The sequence below is a fragment of the Narcine bancroftii genome, chromosome 6 (assembly GCF_036971445.1).
Source record: "Narcine bancroftii isolate sNarBan1 chromosome 6, sNarBan1.hap1, whole genome shotgun sequence".
In the NCBI taxonomy this organism is placed as follows: domain Eukaryota; kingdom Metazoa; phylum Chordata; class Chondrichthyes; order Torpediniformes; family Narcinidae; genus Narcine; species Narcine bancroftii.
In genome coordinates, this window is record NC_091474.1 from 184,754,951 (window position 1) to 184,781,218 (window position 26,268).

General features: G+C 40.1%; 2 protein-coding genes and 1 long non-coding RNA gene across 14 annotated transcripts in view; 2 read left to right on the top strand and 1 right to left on the bottom strand.

Annotated features, from left to right (window-relative positions):
- hint3 (histidine triad nucleotide binding protein 3) overlaps positions 1-8,240 on the top strand; it is a 27,894-nt gene extending 19,654 nt beyond the window's left edge. The window contains exons 3-5 of the mRNA XM_069886948.1: positions 893-962; positions 1,588-1,714; positions 7,278-8,240. Coding sequence (XP_069743049.1) covers positions 893-962; positions 1,588-1,714; positions 7,278-7,334 — 254 coding nt within the window. The 3' untranslated portion in view covers positions 7,335-8,240. The remainder of the gene's footprint in view (positions 1-892; positions 963-1,587; positions 1,715-7,277) is intronic.
- On the bottom strand, positions 6,627-14,437 carry LOC138736843 (uncharacterized). Of its 2 annotated transcripts, none has more exons than XR_011340614.1 (3): positions 14,319-14,437; positions 10,336-10,417; positions 6,627-7,427 (listed from the first exon to the last, which is right to left on the bottom strand). It is a non-coding gene; the product is annotated as an uncharacterized lncRNA (long non-coding RNA). The 2 variants fall into 2 exon arrangements; XR_011340615.1 differs by lacking the exon at positions 14,319-14,437 and adding an exon at positions 14,144-14,302.
- Positions 14,438-14,850: 413 nt separating this feature from the next.
- Positions 14,851-26,268, top strand: part of trmt11 (tRNA methyltransferase 11 homolog) — a 214,680-nt gene continuing 203,262 nt past the window's right edge. For 8 of the 11 annotated variants that reach the window (XR_011340616.1, XR_011340619.1, XR_011340618.1 and 5 more), the window contains exon 1: positions 14,851-14,965. Coding sequence is in view for 6 of the 11 variants with exons in the window: in XM_069886950.1 (XP_069743051.1) it covers positions 14,888-14,965 (78 nt within the window). In the remaining 5 variants the exon portion in view is untranslated. Of the gene's footprint in view, positions 14,966-14,992; positions 15,225-24,252; positions 24,272-26,268 lie in introns of those variants that run through there. The other 3 variants (XM_069886957.1, XM_069886953.1, XM_069886955.1) reach the window with 3 other exon arrangements.

Sequence of the window (26,268 nt, forward strand, 5' to 3'; positions counted from 1 at the left end):
TCAGTCAGTGTGAACATGGTGGGCCAATTTGTTTGTTTCCATGGTCCATGCCTCTTGCTATTGATAGTTTTTAAATACTTCAATGTTGAAATAAAAAATCCTGACAGCTTTATAATAGATAATAAAGCTGAAGCAAGAAATTTGCTATCAAAATTCTTGGGAGTTTCGGACAAGCGACATTCTTGGCAGTTCTTCATGTTCAGGCCACGCTGCAGGAGTCGGTATTGATTAGGGCCAATATGGGGCATCTTTGAGTGATTATTTTATGAGATGGGACTGAACCAGCTAGATTCAGCTGAACTTATTTTAAGATGGAGAGAAAGAGTGGAAAGGAAAAAGGGGGGGGGGTAGTGAGTGTTCAAGAGATACTTATGAAAGGTATGAATGAGAAAATGACAGTGGAGTTAGGTGAAAGAGTGCAGTCAAGGGGTTAATAATTAACAATGCAATGATCTGGAGTTTTTTTGTGCAAATTTACCTGAATTGCTGAGTACTATTGCATTTTCTGTTTGTATTTCCGATTTCTTGACCCTGCAGAATGTTGCTTTTAATGTTTTCACTCTTTCCCAGTCTCAATGAACAGTCCATAACTTGAAACCTAAACTATTTCTTTTTTTCACAGATGCCGCCTGATCTGCTGAGTGTTTCTAGTATTTTCTGTACTTATTACATAAATGTCACTTTCTTTCACATGTATTCTAGTAAAAGGATCTGGTAGGAAGCCTGTCCATACACTATTAGATTGCAATGGTAGCTAGTAATTGAGATGTTGTTGGTAATACCTGTACTACAAATTTACATTGTTTAAAACTACTTCTTCTTGTCTTAATTTGTTGCCAAGATATAATTTGGTAGAAATTTTTACATTGTAAAATTCTTCTTTAATGAATAGTTCAAGCGATGGTGACTATTGGGAAAAGTGTACTCCTTCAAAAAGGCATAGACGACCTAGCTGATGTGAGGTATGTACACAACTGCAGAAACTGGTTGTATGGTAATAGTTTCTATTGTGAAATAATATGGTTATGATGAGTTAGATTTGAGAGACCATGAACTTGATTGTACTTGTCAAGTGTGTACAAGAGTCAGACCAATTCAACAATTTTCTGAAATTTACTGGTTGGCTCTAAAATGGTTTATTATTTTGGATGGCTTAAGAGGAATGATAAAATATACATTTAATCAAATGTTACATTGTCAAGGGAAGCTGGCATATAGTTGCAATAAAGGTTATTTTCTGCATACAAATTTGTGATTGGTATTGTTACAATATGTACTGTTAGTATGACAGATTACCACTGCCAACACTTATTGGAAGCTATCTTCAATGAGGAAAATAATCTCTTCTGTGAATTTTCAATTTTGCAACAAATATTTTGGCACTTTTTCTACCAATTGAAATTTTGTCTTCTGCTATACAGTACTTACAAATTACTTTCATTAAACTATTAGATTTTTTTTTAAATTGAATTTTTTTTTCAGGATTTGTTTAAATTACATCGAGGTTTGGTTTTAGTTTTACTGCTGTGATTTTGTGATCAAAACCTTTTGTTGAGTATCATTACTTTGATTTGGATTTGTTTACAGACTTGGTTTTCACTGGCCACCATTCAGCTCAGTAGCTCATCTGCACTTGCACGTGCTTGCTCCAGCTAGTCAGATGGGATTGGTATCAAGAATGATTTACAGAGCAAATTCCTACTGGTTTATTACAGTGAGTACATAGTTTCCATTTTCTGAAAAAATATTAATAAAGATGTAACTCAGTCTTCTATGAGTCATTTAACCTATACTCTATGTGATGGCCCAGAATGTTAGTAACACAACCAATCCTTTGATAATAGAAAGGGGATAGACACAGGGGTTTGTTTTCAAAATCCTAGGGTTGAAAGCTGAACAGGCCATGTTCTATCTTGCTATTGAATGATTCTTGAAAATTTGAGACTGCTACACTTGTTGAATTTCAATCAACTGAAATTTATGTTGTCACACAGGAAATAACGATTTTTTAAATTAAATTGTTCTATGATTAGTCATTTATTTTTTTGTATTGAAGATAGTATGAATGCATCTTTTAATCAAAGATTAAAACCAGGCCATTGATTTTCAGAGTAAACTTTGATATGACAAATTCAATTTTAATAATTTTCTTTTTCTTTCTTTGGCTTGGCTTCGCGGACGAAGATTTATGGAGGGGGTAAAAAGTCCACGTCAGCTGCAGGCTTGTTTGTGGCTGACAAGTCCGATGCGGGACAGGCAGACACGATTGCAGCGATTGCAGGGGAAAATTGGTTGGTTGGGGTTGGGTGTTGGGTTTTTCCTCCTTTGCCTTTTGTCAGTGAGGTGGGCTCTGCGGTCTTCTTCAAAGGAGGTTGCTGCCCGCCAAACTGTGAGGCGCCAAGATGCACGGTTTGAGGCGTTATCAGCCCACTGGCGGTGGTCAATGTGGCAGGCACCAAGAGATTTCTTTAGGCAGTCCTTGTACCTTTTCTTTGGTGCACCTCTGTCACGGTGGCCAGTGGAGAGCTCGCCATATAACACGATCTTGGGAAGGCGATGGTCCTCCATTCTGGAGACGTGACCCATCCAGCGCAGCTGGATCTTCAGCAGCGTGGACTCGATGCTGTCGACCTCTGCCATCTCGAGTACTTCGACGTTAGGGATGTAAGCGCTCCAATGAATGTTGAGGATGGAGCGGAGACAACGCTGGTGGAAGCGTTCTAGGAGCCGTAGGTGGTGCCGGTAGAGGACCCATGATTCGGAGCCGAACAGGAGTGTGGGTATGACAACGGCTCTGTATACGCTTATCTTTGTGAGGTTTTTCAGTTGGTTGTTTTTCCAGACTCTTTTGTGTAGTCTTCCAAAGACGCTATTTGCCTTGGCGAGTCTGTTGTCTATCTCATTGTCGATCCTTGCATCTGATGAAATGGTGCAGCCGAGATAGGTAAACTGGTTGACCGTTTTGAGTTTTGTGTGCCCGATGGAGATGTGGGGGGGCTGGTAGTCATGGTGGGGAGCTGGCTGATGGAGGACCTCAGTTTTCTTCAGGCTGACTTCCAGGCCAAACATTTTGGCAGTTTCCGCAAAGCAGGACGTCAAGCGCTTAAGAGCTGGCTCTGAATGGGCAACTAAAGCGGCATCGTCTGCAAAGAGTAGTTCACGGAACTACTCTTTAATAATTTTAATGCATCAGAAAAACACCTTTTTTAAAAAATCAGACATGATACTATACCATATAACCACTTACAGCACAGAACAGGCCAGTTCTGCCCTACTAGTCCATGCCGTATCAAATCCCCACCCTCCTAGTCCCACTGACCAGCACCCAGTCCATACCCCTCTAGTCCCCTCCTATCCATGTAACGATCCAGTCTTTCCTTAAATGTAACCAATGATCCTGCCTCGACCACGTCTGCCGGAAGCTCATTCCACATCCCCACCACCCTCTGCGTAAAGAAATTTCCCCTCATGTTCCCCTTATAATTTTCCCCCTTCAATCTTAAACCATGTCCTCTAGTTTGAATCTCCCCCTTTCTTAATTGAAAAAGCCTATCCACATTTACTCTGTCTGTCCCTTTTAAAATCTTAAATACCTCTATCAAGTCCCCTCTCAATCTTCTACGCTCCAGAGAAAAAAGCCCCAGTCTGCACAACCTTTCCCTGTAACTCAGACCCTGAAATCTTGTCATTTACTTTTTTTTGAGCAAATTCCCCAGTTTCTAAATTTCACATTTCTGCAAATTAATTATCTTCACATTCTGAATGCCATTCATTTGATGGCCTCAGTACTATAATTGAATCTCTTAATGCAATTCAAGATTCAGGACTTTAGACATCATACATGTGACTGGTTATATTATATATAAATGTTTTTTTTTTAAACAATAGATAGATTGTGTGTGTATGTCTGTTTGCGTATGTCACCACAAACAGACATAAGGCTTCTTCAGGTGTATTCTCCACTAAGAATGCGCCTGAAAAAGAGAAAGCAGTCCTTTGATTTGCTGTTCAGGTGGCAGTGCTAAAAGTGCAGCACTGGCCACCTGAAGGGACAGCTGCACTGGGATGCGCATCTGAGCGCACTCCGGCTCCTGTCCCTCGAGCTTCAAGTTAGGATGGCTGGCTGTCAGCGCGGGGACATTCCCCGTGGAATGTCCCCACATTGATCGCTCTGCCCTGGCGGGGGAGAAGGGAACTGGAGTGGCGGGCAGGGGAGTACGGCACTCAAGTCGGGTATTGGGATTGTTTCGGCCAGCCCCCTTCTCCCCCGCCGGCTGCTCTAGCCCCGCAGTCCACTTGGAAACCCCTGATGGGGCAAGTTTCTTCGGCAAGACACTGAAGTGACTGATGGAAGTAAATTAGTTTGTGTGTGTCCAACGAGTAATGAATTTCTCTCTCTCAAACCAACAAAAACCTTCCTGAGCAGTAACCATTTACCTTTTCACTAGTGCCTGGTGAAAATTCTGTGCACAGTATAAGAATTGCCTGGTTCCGGTGAGCTTGGAGGAGTGAGAAGTGAGACTGGACTGTGAATCAAAGAACTTCCCTGAACATATACACATTACATATATGTACATTTAGAATGAGAAGGGGGGGGGGGGGTTAAGTTAATAGTAATAAGTTAAAGTTTGATCCTGTTTTTATGTTTAAAGATAATTAAAAGCAACTTTTGTTTAAGTAACCATTTGACTTAGTGAATTTCTATTGCTGATGGGTTTTGGGGCCCTCTGCGCCCACAACATCTACCACTATAGAGGAGATCCAGGCAAGTGACCAGAAACCTAAAATTTCCACACCTATCCAGATATATAATGGCTTCCATAATGTTTGTGACAAAGACATTATTTTTCCTTTATTTGCCCCTGTGCTCCACAGTTTTAAATTTGTAATCAAACAATTCATGTAATTACAGTGAACATTCCAGAATTTATTGAAGGTTATTTGTTCATATTTTGGTTTGCCCTTGTAGAAATTACAGCACTTTTTATACACATTTCCCTCATTTCAAGGCACCATTATGTTGGGACATTTGGCTTTACTCAGGTATGTTCAAATGCTTCATGGAGCAGGTATGAGAGTTAGGCTTGCTTCTCAGGTTTTGATCACCTTTGGGGTTTGTAGGTGCTATTTTTCAACATGAAGACCAGAATTGTGCCCAATGAAAGTCAAGCCACGATGATGCTGAGAAACAATTTTAAAAAGTAAGAGACATTGCCCAAATTAAAATCACCAAAATCAACTGGAACATTATTAGGAAGAAAGAGTGTACTGGTGAGCACAGTAAACACAAAGGGTCTGGTTGGCCAAGGAAGAACTCCACAGCTGATGACAGAATAATTCTTATCATAATGAAGAAAAATCCCCAAACGCCTGTGTGACAGATCAGAAATACTCTTTAGGAGGCAAATGTGGATGTGTCAATGACTACTGTCTGCAGTAGACTTGAGGAATAGAAGTACAGAGGCTACATTGCAAGATGCAAACCACAGAAACAGGATGGCCAGATTAGTTTGTCAAGAAATATTTAAAAGAGCCTGCAGATTTCTGGGAAAAGTTCTCTTGGATAGATGAGACCAAGATTAACCATATCAGAGTGATGGCAAGAGCAAAGAGTGGAGACATAAAAGTACCGCCAAAGATCCAATGCATATTATTTCATCTGTGAAACATGGTGTTGGGGTTGTTATGGCCTGGGCATGTATGGCTGCCACAGGTTCTGGCACATTTGTCTTCATTGATGATGTAACTGCTGAGGCATACAAAACATATGTTCTACTCAAGTTCGAGCAAATGCTTTCAAACTAATTGGATGGCACTTCATCCTACAGAAAGACATGATCACAAACATACTGCTAAAGGAGTTTTTCCAAAGATTAAAAACTGGAAAATTCTTGAATAGCCAAGTCACTCAACTGATCTAAATCCAATTGAGCATGCCTTCCATATTCTGAAGAGAAAACATAAGGGGACAAGCCTCCGAAACAAGTAGGAGCTGAAGGTGGCTGCAGTAGAGGCCTGACAGCATCACCAGAGAAGATACTCAACACCTTGGTGATGTTTATGAATCAAGGGATATGCAAGAAAGTACTAAACATGACTACTTTAATATACATACCATTGCAATGTCTCAAATATCATGATGCCCTGAAATAAGGAGACTATTTCTAAAAACCGCTGTAATTTCTACATGGTCAAATCAAAATGTATACAAATAAACTTTAATAAAGTCTGTAATGTGCATTTTGATCATGTGATTTGTTTGATTACAAATTTAAAACTGGGACACAGAGTGAGAAATAAATGAAAAAAATCTTTGTCCCAAGCATTATGGAAGACAAATGTTCCAGTTTTTTTTTTAAGTGTAAAAACAATGAGAAGAACTCAAAGTTTCTCCATTTGGTAGGCAGTAATCCTATTAACCATTCATCATTCAGGTGATGCTTTGTAAATATCAATACCTTGTGCTATTCTAGTGATTGTATTGTAGCAGCTTTTGAAATCTCGTTTGTATCAAAGGTAATTAACTTATTGTCAATCTAACCTCTTGCATCCAGAATTGTAGATGAGGACATATCTGACACAATTAATGTATCTAAAAATAATTTCTTTTAAGACTGTCCATATTAGACAGCCCTCATCAGAATTTGTTCACAAAATCTACACATCTGTATTCCTACAAAGGTGTGAAATAGATATCCCCTTAATTCACAGATAATTAAGATAAACTAATCTTTTATCAATTAAAAAAATAGAAAAATGATATTGTCCTGTCAGAAATTATGGGCGTGGATCAAAATAATCCTTCCATCTAATTAGCCCCAAAGTTTTATCTTCATGAAACTGTTTCTCCACTTCCCTTTTAAAATAATTGGCCCCTGTTCTACTTTGAATAATTGTGTTCTTTTTTGTACAATCTATCCAGTCATTTCCTTCCAAGATTAAGCCAGTGGCATAATGGCTATTTTTGGACCAAGGTAAAACAAATTTAAATTCTAGGCCTTGTTTGACAAATTTGTTTTGTATTCTCTGGTGTTCAGAATTTGAGAAATTGACTAATTGAGCTCTGATCAGGTTTGGATAAATAGACTTGCATTCAGTATAGATCATCCAAGAACAAATTAAAATAAATAATGTACAAGTTAATATAGCTAAGCTGCCAGTTAGCCACGTTTAAATTACATGGAAGAACATGGAGGAGCTCAATGGCTGGACCAGTTAGCAAATGTTTATTTTTCTTGTGCCTGGTTTACCACAATGTTTTTCCTCCTCTCTTTAAGGTTGAACAGTTGATTGAAAAACTTAAGTCTCTTCCAGAGGATTCCAGTGGAAGCTAAATATTTGATTACTAGGGTGTGGATCCAGAAGTCATCCTAATTTCAAAACTGCAACTGTTCTTGAACATGATCCAATCAAAAACAGTAATGCACCTGAAAAACATAATGTAATATGTTCACAAGTACTTAATCAATATTCAGATCATGTAACTAGGTTTATAAGGCTTTTAACCAATTCCAAAATTGCATACATAGAATTTGGTATATTATATTTGGTAGCATGCCGTTTGATGCAACCACTGAAAGAGTAGCTACAATCTCCAATGGAACAATTGAAAAAAATTACATATGTTTTCATATGAAGTTGCTTCAAATTCTGATATTTAATTGCATTGACAGCGATACATTTTTGCTGTAAATGTTTCATGTGCATCAATTATTTTGAATTTGGAAGATATTAGAATGAAATGCTCAGCAGTCTTTTGGGAAGTTAATTTTGACAATAATATTCAACTTGTGAAACTGAGTACAACTATTTCTTTGTATGTAATTTTTAACAATGCCCTGGTACAAGTTAATCAGTCTCCACTGTATTGTTGAGGTATATTGTTCTAATTTATGATCAGTTTCATTAATTTCTATTCATAAAATATTGATTTACAAGTGATCTGTAATTAATTACATTTAGAGTTGATGTTTTCCAACATGCATTCATCCTCAAGGGCCATCACTGAAGGATAACATGTCAGCCCAGACAATGATAATCACTTAATGAATGAATTACTGTATTTAAAAATTAATGGATGACTATTCATCCCTTCCAGACTGGAAGGGGTTGATGCAAATGGAAGATGCATTTTGCAAGTCTTTTAATAATTTACTATGCATGGATTTGAGCTATTGGTTACCAACTAGAATGGAAAGTCTCCTCCTAGGGCAATCATAATAAAATGCTTGCCATTTTAACATCAGTCACGATCATTTATAAATCAGCAAGACATCGATAATCGGTAGAAATTCTATCTTAAAAAGGTAACCATGATGCCCTAACGCAAGTCGAATCTTACAAAAATTACCCATTCACACCCACACCAATTGATTCCCAAAATTTAATACAAACGCACTTAGCATTCACACCCCCCCCCTCCCCAACGAATCATTTGGTTAATTAAAATCAAATCCACAACAGGGTTCTAATGAACAAATCTAACGTTGATGTGCTTTTAAAGGACATCCGAAAGTAGTTTCCCTTTGACTTACATTTTCCGCAAGTTTGATATAGCATATCAAAATGTTATTCGCTTAGCCAAAATGAACCCTAATGTTTTGGCGAATTTAAAACAAAGTGTTGATTTCTCCCAATCAAACGCGAATTCTCATTACTCGACAATAGTGGACACTTGTATTTTTTTTTCCTTGATGAGTTTTTTGAAATTTCTAGTTAAGTCGAAATTGACATCTTTTTCGTCGCAGTCTACTCTGGACAGGCTACTGCTATCTTTGACAATTTTCAGGTTGCAGTGATACCTTGCACGTTTCAAAAGATTTGCTAAAACCTCTCATTAGTGCAGATTCATTACTAAACACGAGAGAGCTGCAAAGTTGGGGTTTCGAGGTTAGAAACAACCACATCTCCAAACTGGTCCTTAATTGCTAACGAAATTTCACTAGCAACTCAGTCCCATTTCCTAACTCACCCTATTCTCATTCCAACAGCGTGATGAGAACATGATTGTCCCTTCCTTGCCAAAGCATTTCCCCATCAAAGTGAATTAGACTATGTTTCCTTGCTCGCAAGAGGAGTCCTACCACTTTATTGGAAATAGTTACATAGGCATCAAACAATCTTCCAAAGGTCACGCAAACGTTCCCATCCGGACCGGATTTTCCAATCTTTCTAATAACGTAAAGCAATTCTTCGATTTCTCTCCTGACGAGGCGCTGTGCATCTTTGCCCCGCTGTTCGGTTTTTGAACCACTTTTCGGACGCCCGTCTTCCCCTCCTGCTTTGTGCGGTTGCAACGTAGCCCCATGGGAGCCACTGAAAGGATTGTTCCGTTGGTATTCTCTGTAATCCCCAGCCCATTTCTGCCACTTCTGCTTCAGTGTCGCTGTTCCGTGCGGGCCTGGCGTCCCCAGCACGTCTTTAGGATCATTTTCACTCCCTTCCATGTTCTCCCCAATGCAGTGCAATCCTTTAACCCCCACCCACCCCCGGAAAAAGTTTCGTGGCTACTCGTTCTCCAGAATTAGCCGACAGCTATACACGGAGTTGGGCAGATCATGAAAACTTGGCAGGGTCTCAAAACCAGCAATGCCAACAACTTCTTTCCACGGGTTTCTCCGGCAACTCGCTTTTTGCTCCAAATTCCATCAGCTGCAGATTTAAAGATGAATTCCTTCCTTGCACAACGGATCGATTGCGGACCTCATCGCAAGCCACCGATTTGGCCGCAGTTCATGATAAGTGGGGAGGGGAGGTCCTGATGATTGACCATCTCATCAACCAATTCGGGAGCGTTCTCCCGGAACGGCAACAAGAAGGATGACGGCCACGTCCAGTTTCACGTTATCGCTTCTAATCGCTGTCGCTACCGCCCCTCGGTCAGTCTAATCTGAGATGATTAAACATCATGAAAAATAGGATAAATCTATTAGATGGGGTTGAAAGTGTTCTTGGCCACGTGCAATGGGATACAAAAGGATACACCCATTTGCAAGGCGCCAACTTCGATCATCTGGGTGGGATCGAAATTGCGGATTTGGAAGCAAACACGAGCTCGGAATAAATGAGCAATTACAAGCCACCAGGGCAGGGAAACTTTGTGTACATTCCGTGCAGAAGGGAAAAATATTATAAACCATGAAAAATAGATTCACAACATGTTATCGGCGGAACATCGTGTAAAGTACAAATGAGCAGCGGGAAAGTCAGCTCGAAAATGGTGTATTTTAATATTCTCATAAAAGAAGGGTAACGCTAATGTTGCGACAGGGAAGGGGGCGAAAGAGGGCACTGGATAAAATTTAAAAAAAAGAAACTTGCTAAACTCATATTTACTTCCAACTTTGGGCTCCAATCAGAATTCACTCCAGTTCCGCCGTCTATTTTCTTGTAATCACATGTTCGTTGTCGCAGGCCGCTGGAATGCAGAAGAATAAATCAAATACTACCCACGAGTAACATCAAAGTCTGATGTTGCACCAGTGAGAATGTTGGAAGTACATCTAAATAGAAACATGTTGTGGTGAAACCACTAAATACTTCTATTTCTAACACTATGAACCATACTGACCAAAATACACACAAACATTTCCCTCTTGAATGTACACAGTGTCATTTTCTCCCCTTTTCCCCCTCCCTTCCCTCTCTCCTTCACCCCCCCTCCCCACCCACTCAACATTCAACATATATGATACATTAAACCCATTAAACAATGTTATCACACAATGAAAATAAACAAGAAATTCGTGTCTTCTACTTTCACATACTGGGTCAGTTCATTTCGTCTTCTCCTTTTGTCATTTTAGGTGGTGGAGGTCCGCGGTAGGACATCTCTGTTGTGTTCCATGTACGGTTCCCAAATTTGTTCGAATACTGTGATGTTATTTCTTAAATTATATGTTATTTTTTCCAATGCAATACATTTATTAATTTCTATGTACCATTACCATTCTCAGGCTATCTTCTAATTTCCAGGTTGACATAATACATTTTTTTGCTACAGCTAAGGCTATCAAAATAAATCTTTTTTGTGCTCCATCCAAATCGAGTCCAAGTTCTTTACTTCTTAAATATATTAATTGGATTAAAGCATTATATAAGGGACCATTGGTGAAGGTGACAGTAAATGGATATATATCAAACCAATTTAAATTAAGTAGGTCAACTCGGCAGGGATGTCCACTATCTCCCTCACTGTTCGCGTTAGCTATAGAATCACTGGCAGAACTGATAAGAACAGAAAATAAAATAAGAGGGATAAAAATAAAAGAGGAATATAAAATCAGTCTATTTGCAGATGATGTCATAGTATACTTAACAGAACCAGAGATATCAATAAAAGAATTACATAAGAAATTGAAGGAATATGGAGAAGTATCGGGGTACAAGATCAACGCAAATAAAAGTGAAGCAATGCCAATGAATAATGCGGATTTCACAAAGTTTAAGAAAGAATCACCATTTAGATGGCAAACACAAGCAATCCGATACCTAGGTATACAACTAGATAATAATCTAGGCCATCTATACAAACTAAATTATCAGCCATTAATGAAGAAATTACAAGATGACTTAGAAAGTTGGAAAGACTTACCACTAACACTGATAGGAAGGGTAAATTGCATTAAAATGAATATCTTCCCAAGGATACAATACCTATTCCAATCGTTACCAATTCACCTAACAGAGAAATTCTTCAAGGAGCTAAAGAAAATAATAAGGAAATTCTTATGGAAAGGGGGGAAACCGAGGATAGCGCTAGATAAATTAACAGAATGGTACAAACAAGGGGGCTTACAGCTAACAAACTTTAAGAATTATTATAGAGCAGTACAATTAAGATACCTATCAGATTTTTATCAAACAAGGGAAAAACCAGATTGGACCAGATTAGAGCTAGATAAAATAGGGGAGAAGGTACCTGAACATATACTATATAAGTGGGATGAAAAGCTGGAGCAACATAGGAATTCACCAGTACTGCACCATCTGGTCAACATTTGGAAGAAGATTCACATAGAAAGGAATAAAACAAATTATCAACTACCAAAATTAATATTGACGCAAAATCAACTAATCCCTTTCACAATAGATAACCTTTCCGTTAGAGAATGGGAGAGAAAAGGGATCAAAAGAATAGATCTTTCCTGGTTGACCCTGCTCTCACAGGCCAGCTCATGACTCCTCCCTCTTTTGCCACCAGCGTGCGCCTGTTCGAGTCCTAGTCAGTGTGAGCAACCAACATATCTCTTGTAAATAAAAGCCTTCAGCCTCAGCAACTTCAGTCTTTGTGTGATTGATCGTGCATCAGTTTTGTTTACAATAATATTTTGAAAACATGGACAAATGCATGAAGTTGGATTGCCTGGAAATTGACCTGAGAGAACCCGAGGCATCTGACAAGTTTGTGCTCTGGTGCCACTGCTTTAAAAAGTTCCTCACAGATGGGATAAAAGTGAAATGTTACCAATTGGAGTAGAAGATTATTCTGAATTTAAAAATATTACAAAATTAAGATGGACGAATAAAATCAAATGCTTAGGTGAGTTTGTGGACAATGATTATCAATCATTATATCAATTAAATTATGTACCTATATTGAGGTGGATTAAAGCAGACTTAATTAAATGGAAAGACCTTCCATAAACTTTAATTGGATGTGTTAATTGTATTAAGATGAATATCTTTCCTTGAATTCAATATTTATTTCAATCAATACCTTGTTTGCTTTCAAAGAGTTTTTTTCAGGATTTGAATAAAGCAGTACGAGAGTTTTGTGGAAAGGTATTTTAGCTTGAGTAGCGTTGTACAAACTTACTTGGAAATATGCATTGGGTGGCTTACAATTGCCACATTTTCAAAATTATTATGAGGCAGCTCAGTGGAAGTTTATTAGTAGATTGATGGATTTGGATCAACCTCCTTTTTGGGCTAAGGTAGAGTTATCATGTCTACCTAGAACAGAGATACATGAATTTATATTCTGTTGGAATTTGATTTTATTACAGGAATATGATATGCCAATACTGAAACATATATTAAAGATTTGGATTAAAAAAACATTTTAGGGTTGAAAGATAAATTACCAATTTTAACTCCATTATGCAATAATCGGCTTATTCCTTTTTCAAAGTTTAATAGTTTTTTAAAGATTTGGAATTCTAAAGGTATAAAGACAATACAGGACTGTTTTGTAGAGGGACAATTTCTTTCTTTTATCCATTTGAGAGAACGATTTGAAATACCTTGAAATTTTTTATTTGTGTATTATCAGCTTAGGGCTTTGGTAAAAGATAATTATGGTAGAGAGATGTATTTACCTACTTTGTTGAAATTTGAATATTTGACTTCTACTATACCAAAGAAGGGTTATGTTTCAGTCATGTATAATTTATTACAAGACAATATGGATAAGTCAGATTGGGAAAAATCTAAACTTAAATTTAGTGATTACTTTTCCTGAGGATGATTGGGAGAACATGTGTCAGGACAATTGACTAATGTAAGATATGGTATGGTCAATTATAATTTTTTACATCAATTGTATTTGACCCCAGATAAGTTTAAAAAAAAATATGGGTTTAGTAATTCAGATTCTTGCTTTAGAAGTGGTTTATGTATTGGTACTTTTTTACATGCTGTTTGGACCTGTGTGAAAGTCCAACCATTTTGGCAAGAAATTAAAATAGTTTTGGAAAAATTGTATAATTTTAAACCGCCTTTGGATCCAATGATTTTTTTGTTGGGAGATTTGTATTCATTAAAGGGAATGAGTTTGGATAAAGTTCAAATTGGTTTTGTACGTTTGGTGTTGTCGGTAGCGCGTAAATGTGTTGCTATTACTTGGAAAGATGATGTAGAAATTAATATAATATGCTTGCATAATGAATCATTATGGAAAAAATTACTTATAATTTACATGATAATTATTTTTTTGTTGCTAAGCGGTCTCCATATTTGAAATATATACAGTTAGATGTATTTTGAACTGTTATTAACATTTATATATTTTTTATATATATAAACCGTGCATCTTGGCGCCTCACAGTTTGGCGGGCAGCAGCCTCCTTTGAAGAAGACCGCAGAGCCCACCTCACTGACAAAAGGCAAAGGAGGAAAAACCCAACACCCAACCCCAACCAACCAATTTTCCCTTGCAACCGCTGCAACCATGTCTGCCTGTCCCGCATCGGACTTGTCAGCCACAAACGAGCCTGCAGCTGACGTGGACTTTTTTACCCCCTCCATAAATCTTCGTCCGCGAAGCCAAGCCAAAGAAAGAAAATACCATGACCTTTCCTGGTTGACCCTGCTCTCACCGGCTGGCCCGTGTCTCCTCCCCCTTTGTTCCCCATAAAGGCGGTCATGCCACATTCCTGCCCCCAGTTCGAGTCCGGGTCAGCGCGAGCGACCAACATTGAAATGCTGTCCATCTCTTGCATATAAAAGCCTTCAGTCTTTATGTAATTGACCGTGCACCACACGTTCTATTAAAAGGACTGTCGTCGCCTGGGTACTTAATTGTGTAGGAGATATCAGAAAATCGAAGTGCTGACAGGAGATATTTTTCCGTGCACATTCTAATAATTTTTGATCAAGGGAAGAAGCGAATTTCCACTCCATAAATTTACTATTTTTAGTATCAAAAACCTGTCCATTTATTTAAAAATGCTGAGGATAACAAGTTCTTAAGAAAATAACAGGCAAAAAAAAATAAAGGGTGCACATATCGTATATTTTGGAATAAATGTCCATTCTTTGTTAGTTTTTGGGAATGGTTGCAATGACCGAGCGGGCGCGGGCGCGGGGAACGAGTCCGTCCCGGAACTGATTTCGGGGGCTGAGGGCGCCTCCAGGTTGCGGGGATCGTTGTGAGACGGACGCGAAGATGGCGCTGTCCAGCGGGTCCGTGGGTCGGAGGTTCCTGCTTCTTTTAGCCCAGGAGAACCTGGAGTTCCGCCTCCCGGTGAGTCCGTGTGAGGGAGCTGCCCCGACACCCGCGCTGGCCGCCGCTGAGATCACGGGCGAGTCGCCGCGTCGAGTCAACCTTCAGATTGACGCTGAGTTCCAACAACTCAGGGTCGATCTGAGAGGCGAGCGGCAGCGGCCGCCTTCTGCCAGTCCTCGGCAATGAGGGAGTGGGGAAGATGGCGCTGACCAGCGGGTTCGCGGGTCGGAGGGGTTTGCTTCTTTCATCCCAAGAAAACCCGACGCTCCGTCTCCCGGTGAGTCCAGTGAGTCCGTTTGTTTTGCAGACCGTCCAGCTGGACATTGCACACGCAGTGAAGCTAGTGAATCTGCAGGGCTCATTTAGTTTATGCGGTGCTCCTCTGACATCGGTGAGACTGCGAGAATGTTTCGTTGGACACCTTGGTTCTGTCCGCTGCGTCAACAACTCCTTCACTTCCACACACCATTGTCACACTGACGTGTCTGTCCATAAGTAAAACCACAATCAGGAGAAACTCAGCTAGTGAACAGTGAACTTTATGTAGTAAACCAACGTTTCAGGCTTAAACATCAAGGCATGAAAAAACATGTAGGCAGGTGTCCCTAACAAAATGGTAGTAGGGGATGTGAGAAACAGAAGTACCTTCACAGATTTCACTCGAGACAAAAATTGAGAACAAAGAACATTTATTGTACAACAGTGCAAAGTTGGGTGCTTCCCCTTACCCTGGGAATACACACACATACTGGGGCTCACCCAACTTTTATACAGTTCATTTCAGTGTAGAGGTACCCTCCCCCCCCCCCCCTCCCCCTGAATATTCTTCTGGCTCCTGGATTGGTTTGGCATTTGGTAATTCTGTCTGCCTAGGTGCAGTTTCTGTAAACTTTAAAGACCATGGGGTATCCTGTCTGGGTCCCATCATGTCATTGTCCTTATTCACACATCTCAACCCCCAGGACTTACTAATTCTATATCAGAACTTGCTAATTCTTTCTATCACTATAAGACCCTTCTTCTATTATACTTGCGTAACACTTCCTCACACTCTTATCGGAATTCATCCCTACTCAGCACTTACTTAACTTCCTCTAGTCCAGTCCAGTATTCCTTATTTCATTCATACTAGTTTTACTTCCTATATTCTATTATCTCTCACAGGGAGGAGGGCAGTTCCAAATGCAGGGGGTAATAGATGGTTAAGGGAGGGAGGAGACATCAGCAAGCAGGGATGGATCTGTGAATGAAGTGGGGGGGGGGGGAGTGGTGGTAGAATGGAGAATAGGCTAGCAGAAACCAAACATATCAATGTTAATGCCATCTGGTTGGAGAGAGCTCACATGGAAAATCAAATTTTGTTTCTCCAATTTATGGGTGCTCTTGTGCATGAGCCCAAGGATAGACATGAGCATGGGAGTGGGGTACATGGTTGGACAGAGCGAAGGTGCTCAGTGAAATAATCTCCCAGTCTGCGCCCAGTGTCTTTGATGTCGAGAAGTCCTTAAAGAGAGCACTGGATACAGTAGATCACTCCCATGGATGCACTAGTGAAGTTTTGCGTCACTTGAAAGGACCGTTTGGGGTCCGAATGGTTGTGGCGGCCAGCGAGGCAATTGGTGGGGAGGGTTAAATGGACAAGGGAGTCACGAAAGGAGCAGGTCTTATGGAATGTGGAGAGGGGAAGATGTGTGATGTTGTAAGAAGCAGAAAATATGGAAGATAATGTGTTGGATATGGACACGGTAGGGACAAGGGGAAACCTGTCTTTGTGGTGTCTGGGGGCAGAGGGGGCCAGGGCAGATGAGCAGGAAATGAAGGAGATACAGGTGAGAGCTGAGTTGATGGTGGTGGAAGGGAAGCCATGTATGTGGAAGAAGGCAGACATTTTAGATAATCTGGACTGGAAGATCTGATGTTGGGAACAGATGCGGCGGAAATGGAGAAATTGCGAGAAGTAAATAGAATCCTTGCAGGGAACAGGGTGTGAGGAGGTGTAGGTGAGGTAGCTGTGGTGGTTATTTGGTTTGTAAAATATGCTTGTCTCCTGAAATGGAGAGAGATCAAGAAAGGGGAGGGTGTTGTTGGAAATGGACCAGGTGAATTTGAGATCAGGGTGGAAGTTGGCAGCAAAGTGAATGAAGTTGACAAGGTCATTACAAGTGCGTAAGCCAGGCCTGATATTATTGGCAAAATAGTGAAGAAAGAGTTGAGAGGCCTTGCAGCATGAATTGCTCCACAAAGTCTATAAACAGACAGACATGGTACCCATGGCTATTCCTTTGATTTGAAGAAAGTGGGATAAGTCAAAGGAGAAGTTATTAAGAGTGAGAACAAGTTCTGCCAGGCAGAGGAAGATGACTGGTTTAGTTTCTTGTCAAGAAAGAAACAAAGGGCTTTGAGACCTTCTTTATGGGGATAGAGGTGTAAAGGGCATTGGATGACTTGAGGAGGTCAAGTTCAGGGAATTGGAATGCATTGAAAAGATGGAGGGCATGTGAAGTGTCGCAGATGTAAGTGGGGAGGAATTGGACCGGGGCGTTGAGTTGGGCAAAAGCAAGTGAAGCTCGTGTCGGCCCATAGCCTCATGCATTGCCAAATGGAGGCTATTCGCAAGGTGGTGGAACATCACCTTTTATTTTGTCTGAGCTCTCTTCAACTAGATGGCATTAACACTGACCTTCAATTTCTCTTAGCTCACTCTTTCCCTATCCCCCTATCTCTTTTTCTTGGCTCATCACCCCCTTCCCCATCACTTCTCAGTTTTTTTTCCTTCTACCCTACCACCCTTTTGCCCCTTTGTCCCTCTTCTGCTCCTCCCACCTTTTTATTCAGGCACCTGCCTGTTTTTGCTTGTACCTGTCAAAGGGCCCAGGTTCAAAATGGTGGTTATCCTTTACCTCCTATGGATGCTGCATGACTTGCCCAGTTCCTCCAGCATGTTTGTGTATTGCATGCAGAGTACAATGTCCAGTTACACCAAGAATCAACCTACTGCACAGACTCCAGTGTAAATATATTTTTAAATATGTTCATAATATTTCAAGTACAGAGGCACCATCTTGCGTCCAGAAGCTTCAGAATAAAGGGAAACACTCCATAAACCTTCCAAACTACTAGCTGTTCCTACATTACCTACTTCTTGTTTTTCATTTAATAGGACCTTCAGATACTTGTTACCACAACAAATGACAAGAACCGCAATCAATTCTTTGTTCAAGTGCTTGGTCAAAACACATACAGTTGTAGAATCTCCAGCACAGCAAAAGATCATTTGGCAACTCTTTGAAGGATCGATCCAATTCAGGCCAAAAAATCAGTCTTTTCTCTGGAATTGCTCATTGGTTCAGTTGGATTACATATTCAACAACCTTTTGAAAGCTGAAATGTAATGCTACATGTCAGGTGGTGCATTTTGAATTCTAACAATCTAAAGTGAAAAACTGAAATAATTTAAAACTGAAAATAATGTAAATATCTAGAGCCCCAATCAGGCCAGGGCACCTGATCCTGGCAAACAATTGGACAGGTGAATTCTCAGTACAATGCTGGGGAATTACAGCAAAGCAGAAGTCATGTGATAACAAATGATCCTGTTTGGTCCATCAATTTATGCCTGCTTTCAGAGAAACCCCTTTGGTTAGATTTCCCCACCTGTAATCTTTTGTCTCTCACATGACCAATATTCCCATGATCATCCTCCCATCAACCATTATTAGGGATAGTAATTTACAGTGGCCAACTTACTTACCAACCAGTACATTTTTGGAATATGTAATGAAATTGAAATGCTCAGAGGAAACTATGAAGTGACAGGGAGAACATGTAAACAGACAGCACCTGAGGCTAAGATTGAATCCAGATTGTTGAAACTGAAGAACAGGAGCTCTCCCTGCTGTGTCTCTGTGCCTTTGTGCTCTCTGTCAAATCCAACAATGTATTTTGTCAGAGCACATCTGGACTTGTATTTGGGGTGCAACAGCACTGACTACAGTCAGCTGATTTTATCCATGATCCACCTTGTTATTTGTGCTCTAAGGTAACTCTGATGGATTTGTCAAAATGAATTTTCCTTTCAGAAATTAACATCAACTGTTGTTATTTTACCAAGCCTTTCATAATATATTAACATTTGTGAATACAAAATCAGGTTAACTTGCTTACATGCTTCCTCTTTTCTTTCTTGAATATTTATTACCATATAAATTCATGGGAATATTCTGACAAATAAAATCACTATTAACTTTTCCTTTACCTTGATTGTTTCCAAGATATCTTGATATATTTTCTTTTCAATGGGCTTGTAAAAGTTCTTTTCTATTTCCATGAAGCAAAAAAGTGTGATTGTGGTTAATACATAAAAGTGTTGGAGAAACTTAGTAGGTCCCATAGAGTCCATAGAAGCAAAGATACAAAAACCAATGTTTGGGCCTGAGCCCTTTGTCGAGGTATTAGCTAAAAGTCGGCAGATGCCTGAATAAAAAGGTGGGTGTGGGGGGGAAAGGGGAGGAGAGAAGAGGTGGGGGGAGGAGTGGAGCTTAACAGCCACAAGACCAAACTGGAGAAGTTGAAATTCATGTCATTGGTTGAAGGGTGCCTCCTGAGACAGAGAGATGGAGAAAGGGGAGAGTATTGCTAGAGATGAACCAAATTAATTTGTCGTTGTGGAAATTAGAAGTAAACTGGATAAAATTGCTGAGCTCATCTTGGATGAATGAGGCAGCACCAATGTAGTCATCAATGTAATGGAGGAAGAGTCAAGGAGCCTTGCTTGCAGTATGGGTTGCTCCACAAAGCCAACAAAAAGGCAGGTACATCCTGGGCCCATGTAGGTTCCCATGGCTACATCATTGATTTGGAGAAAGTGGGATGAGTCAAAAAAATAATTTACTGAGAGTGAGAATAAGTTCTGACAGCCGAAGGAGGGTGATAGTTGAGGGGATCTGGTTGGGTCTTTTGTTGAGAATTGTTGTTGAGAGGGATATTGGTTTGATATCTCTATTTCTTGTCAACTTATTCTCATTCTGATTTGTCCTCCCTCCTGGGGAAACCCAACGCAGACACAGGGAGAATGTACAGTGTGGGATTCGAAATCCTGTCCCGATCGCTGGTGCTATAACAGTATTGCACTAACTGCTAGGCTAAATGTGCTCTTTCATACCTTTATTTCTTAGAACCCGGGGAAAGATACTGAAGAAAATTCTCAGAAATTTCTTAACCTCTTTTCCCTTTGCACCATCATTTTATTTAGTATAGATTAAAATAATCAAAACCTCTCTGATTGTAATTGTGTACTACTTGTATCGTTCTGTAATGTTCCTGATAATTTCCTCTTACATTACATTTTTATTAATTACTTGTCTCTAGCATATTCTCAGTAGTATTACACCTCCTTTATTGTTTCTTAGTCCTAGTAAATTGACCGCTTTCACCTTGCTCAACTATGCCATCTTTTTCCTCTGCTTTTGTGGAATCTTTGATCAATATTGTCATTTCCCATGAAACTTTTCTTCCCTGACACTCAGCCTGGAGTAATATAATATAATATGGTGGCTTATGCCTTATTTATTGCACATCATGCATTTGCATCTGTGCAGGCATGCTCATCTTACACTATTTTAAATTTTACCCTCAATAAGATCCCTCCAATTTATGAACTTGATCCTTTCCGTATTTTGTGCGCAATTCTTTTTGTCTGCACCTGATATCTGTTTCTCTCCTTGATTAACTGAATCCCTCTCTGACACTATAGTCAAGCCAAGGTTATTGCCATCTGATTGCACAAGTACAACCCAACAAAACAGCATTCTCCGGTCCTTGGTGCAAAACACGCAGACAAACAACCAGACGTAACACACATACAGAAAAAAACAAAACATATGCAGGATAAGTATTCACCTGTACAAATAGATAAATATTGTTTCGTGCATATGAAAGTTGGATGGCTAGTGTGAACAGTTTCTTTGGTCAGTCAGCATTCTCACTGCCCATGAGAAGAAGCTGTTCCTCAGCCTGGTGGTTCTGGCTCTGATACTCCTGTATCTCCTTCCTGATGAGAGCAGCTGAAAAATGCTGTGTGCAGGGTGGAAAGGGTCCTCAATGATCTAGTATTGAGCAGAGATAAACTAGCTATGTCCCTGAAGCAATGATGTTGATAGGAGACAGCATAAAAAATGTTAAACAAAAAACCACACATTGCTTGCAAGCATGAAATACATTTTAACCCCTACAATACCGGCGCCTAATTATTATGTTGAAAAAAATAATAATTACCATCATAAAGAAAAAACTCAAACCTAGCAGATATATATCAGTTACATTTCAAAAGAAAATAAAAGTCAATTATCAAAGCTTTCTGCCTCTTGTAAAAGACAGGTTTTGGTAATTGGGGTGTTCAGAAAGCCAGAATTTAGTCTTCATCTGAACTTGACGTACAAGTTCACTTTTGTTTCAAATGGTATCAACAATCTTCCCCATCACCCAGGAATTTTGAGGCACTGAATTGTCCATGCTGATCATGAAATTTCACCTGGCCTTAGATCATTTCTGTCACTCATGCAACAGTGGAAGATATTCTTTCACCCATCTTTTCCAGAACAAATCCGATATAAATTGTACCTGCTTCCACCTGTGTTTTCCTTCTGAAACTGCCCTGGTCCAATGAAGGCTTAGTCTTAAGAAACAAAAGGTGGTTTGGGGTAAGTGCCTCTAGATCATTTGGATCTGTCGAAGTCTTAGTGATTAGACGATTGTTCAGGATAGCTTCAACCTCAAAAAAAGCCGTGAAGACCTCCTCATTAAGATTCGTTCTATCTAGGATGGAATTGAAAACTTTTTGCACTGATCTAATCAATCTTTCCCATACACCTCCATGGTGTGAGCCAGCAGAGGGATGAAAGATCCAATTAATTCCTTTCTGGACTAGTTCATTTGACCTTGATTCCAGTTCTTACATGCTTTTTTTCATTTTGTGTGGAGCCCCCACAAAGTTAGTATCATTTGTCAGATAGTAATTCTTTTATCTGACCATGCCTGGCAATAAAACGCCGAAGGCATTAATGAAGGAGTCTGTGTCAAGTGATGATGCCACTTTGATGTGAATTGCTCTTATGGCTAAACATGTGAAAATAACACCATAGCATTCCACACTTTACTCCAAAAGGCCCAAAATAATCAACTCCAACATATGTGAATGGAGTTCATCAGGAGAGACTCTGTCCAGGGGGAAATCTGCCATCGTTGTTGTCCAGGAGGAGGCATTTACATGCTGACAAGCAACATACTTTGACATAATTTTTCTGATTGATCCAGTAGTTCCTAGAATCCAATAATTGTTTTGGTGTAGATTGAATAACATATGGTTGCAACCACCTCTTCGTGAATATGCTGAAGAATCAAATCAGAGATATAAAGATCCTTGGCCAGTATGACAGGATGTTTCATCTCTTCTGGCATTGCTGCTCTGCTAAGTTCTCAACTCCCCCAACTCTTAATACACCATTCTCCAGAATGGGTTTGAATTTATGAATGTGGCTTGTCCTTTTAATATTCATTCCCTTTCTCAGACTTGAAATTTCATCTGCAAATTTCTTCCTCTGGCAAATTCAGATTATCACCTCAGCATCAATTACCTCAGCATTAACCATTTCTTCAACTGTAAGACCACTGTTTTCTTCAATCTCTAGATGTCCTGTCTATTTTTGTGGTAGATCTCTTTGTTGGATGTATTCAAAGTGAGGCTGAGCAAGAACACAGCTTGTGTGTTTATTCTATCTTCTATGATACAACAGCATTCATACTGTTGCCTTTTTCAAACAAGTCCAGGATGAGATGTTATGGATTAAGTAAGTAACTGGATCCACTTGTTCAGACATTACCTGAGCAGCATTTGCAGTCTTACTCCTGATTTCAGGGTTCTCAGGTAAGATTTCTTCTCATTTATCAGGATTTTGAGGCCACTCTTTCTGATGTTGTAGAAGAAATCAAGGCCTGTCCACACACTTTTCTTTCTTCACTTCATTTTCAAACTTCGGGAAGCCAGGTCAGCTGGATTGTTAACTCTGTTAACATATCTCCACTGTATTGGATGTGAGACCTTATCAATTTTAGTGATTATGTTAGGCACGAAGGTTCAAAACCGTGTGGTTTTATTGTTGATGTATTTGAGCACAGAGTTGCTATCAGTCCAAAATATGGAGACTATTAGTTCCATCTACAACTCTCTTTTGAACATTGTGTCCATTTTGCTCGCCATGGTAGCAGCCATCAACTCCATGTGAGGGATAGTGGGTGGTTTTAATGGAGCCTTTCCCAATGCAAATCCACAATGTACCTGATCCTGGTTATCATGCAGTAACAGGTACAGTTCCATAACTGGCTTCACATGCATCAGGAAAATTATGCAACTGAGCAGATGTCACCATTGCAAAATCTGTCAATCTTGAAGTCTTCCATCTTACGAAGATCTTAAATCCAACACATCCATTTTTGTGCAATGGATTCTGGTACCATATCATCCCAACCAATCCTTTTCCTACACAAATCTTGCAGGATCTTCTTGGCAGTCAGGACTTCAGGTGCCAATATTCCAAGAGGATTATATATTGAACTGACTGTTGACAGAATACCCCTTCTTGTGAGAGGTCAGTCATTCAAAATGATTTTGAACTTAAAATGCCACACTGAACACACCATTGTACCCCTAACTCCCTCTCCACAGGAAGGTTGAATGGTCTAAGTCCAGATTTTTGATTTTATTTGCCTTCTTTGTTTCAGGTATGGAAGTGAACACATGATGACTGTCACTTATCCATTTGGAAAGTAGAAAACCTCCCTTGCAATAGATTGCTCACAACCCCTGATAAAGAGCTATTGTGTCTTTTACTGAAGCTGCAGAAGTGAGAAAGCCATCCACATAAAGGTTATTCATGATGGTGCTTATAGCTTGAGAGCTAAACTGTTCCATATTGTCCTCAGCACACTTCCTAAATGCAAAATTCACACAACTTGGCGATGAAGTCGATCCAAATAGATGCACCATCGTTCCGTGTTCAACTATGTTCTGATTGTAATCCCCATCAGGCCACCAGAGGAATCGTAAAAAGTCACAGTCTTGGTACTTTCAACTAGTTGGACATTGCTTCATTTTCTGCAGTGTTGACAACAACTTCTTTATGGAATCTAGTTAAGAATCCTATCAATGTACTAGACAAAATTGAACCCTGTAAGAGCTGAGAATTTAGTGAAACTCCCTGAAAACTTGCTCTACAGTTAAATACCTCTCAAAAGTTTTTTTCTTTTGTAGATGCAAAACCTCATGGTGTGGTAAGTACAATTTTTTTTGCCATCGCGACTTTCCAAGATATCCTCTGGTACTTCTTCTGCATATGCTTTACTTATCATGTCAGACACACAGTTGGTGTAGTCTGAAAGAAAAGGATCTTTCTTCAATCATTTTAAAATTCCGTATACGTTGCTCGACACCACATCTATTATCAGGCATGCATAATTCCCTTTTCTTTAAAGGTTATCCAGTGCAATCAGGTTCATTAACTAGCTTGGCAGATTTTGATGCCAAATCCAAGAACTGCTGGTCTTCCTTTGAAGCTTCTTGATCATCCTGGAGGCACTCAGGGAAGTCAGTCTTGAATTGCTGCTCCCATAGCTCATCAAATTTAACGATTGCTATCTTGTTGACACTTAATGAACTGTGGGAGTAGCAGTTCAAGACTGACTTTCCTGTGAGTGCCTCAGGGATGATTGTATGAAAGTATAACCATTATTTTTTTCAAAAATATGTAGAATAATTGTCATGCTGTAACCTTTGCTAATGAATCCATTGTGGGGTTTCTGAGTAGGTAATTTGATGCTGTAAGGTAAAACATCATGAGATGGGAATGTGTAAGGAGTTACCCTGTGCAGGGCTGTAACAAGATGTGAATGCATCCTTGTACTTACAAGATAAGAGAGACATTGATGGATTGAGAGGCAGGAAGCTAGCAGGGAAAGGATAGCAACAGTTTTAGTCATTGGACAAGTAATGATATGATGATGTTCTAAGCACGTATCCAAGGGTATAAAAAATCACCATTTTGCTGATAACGGCAGAATGCATTCTCCAACTAACATTGTTAGTTGCAAGTGTTACAATCCGGTAATAAAGAACAAAGAACCCTGATTTCGACTCAGTCTGGTGTTTGTCTCACTCATTCATGAACAAAGCAGACCTAACAATGCCCATTCAGAGCCAGCTCTTCAGCGCTTGACGTCCTGCTTTGTGGAAACTGCCAAAATGTTTGGCCTGGAAGTCAGCCTGAAGAAAACTGAGGTCCTCCATCAGCCAGCTCCCCACCATGACTACCAGCCCCCCCACATCTCCATCGGGCACACAAAACTCAAAATGGTCAACCAGTTTACCTATCTCGGCTGCACCATTTCATCAGATGCAAGGATCCACAATGAGATAGACAACAGACTCGCCAAGGCAAATAGCTCCTTTGGAAGACTACACAAAAGAGTCTGGAAAAACAACCAACTGAAAAACCTCACAAAGATAAGCGTATACAGAGCCGTTGTCATACCCACACTCCTGTTCGGCTCCGAATCATGGGTCCTCTACCGGCATCACCTACGGCTCCTAGAACGCTTCCACCAGCGTTGTCTCCGCTCCATCCTCAACATCCATTGGAGCGCTTTCATCCCTAACGTCGAAGTACTCGAGATGGCAGAGGTCGACAGCATTGAGTCCACGCTGCTGAAGATCCAGCTGCGCTGGATGGGTCACATCTCCAGAATGGAGGACCATCGCCTTCCCAAGATCGTGTTATATGGCGAGCTCTCCACTGGCCACCGTGACAGAGGTGCACCAAAGAAAAGGTACAAGGACTGCCTAAAGAAATCTCTTGGTGCCTGCCACATTGACCACTGCCAGTGGGCTGATCTCGCCTCAAACCGTGCATCTTGGCGCCTCACAGTTTGGCGGGCAGCAACCTCCTTTGAAGAAGACCGCAGAGCCCACCTCACTGACAAAAGGCAAAGGAGGAAAAATCCAACACCCAACCCCAACCAACCAATTTTCCCCTGCAGCTGCTGCAACCGTGTCTGCCTGTCCCTCATCGGACTTGTCAGCCACAAACGAGCCTGCAGCTGACATGGACTTTTACCCCCTCCATAAATATTCGTCTGCGAAGCCAAGCCAAAGAAAAAAAAAATTTGATGGATTAAGTCATTGTTGTTACTTACTTACACCATTATCAGAATGAGAATTAATTGTCATGACCATATCACGAAATATGTTTTGCAGCAGCTTCACAGGGCAAACA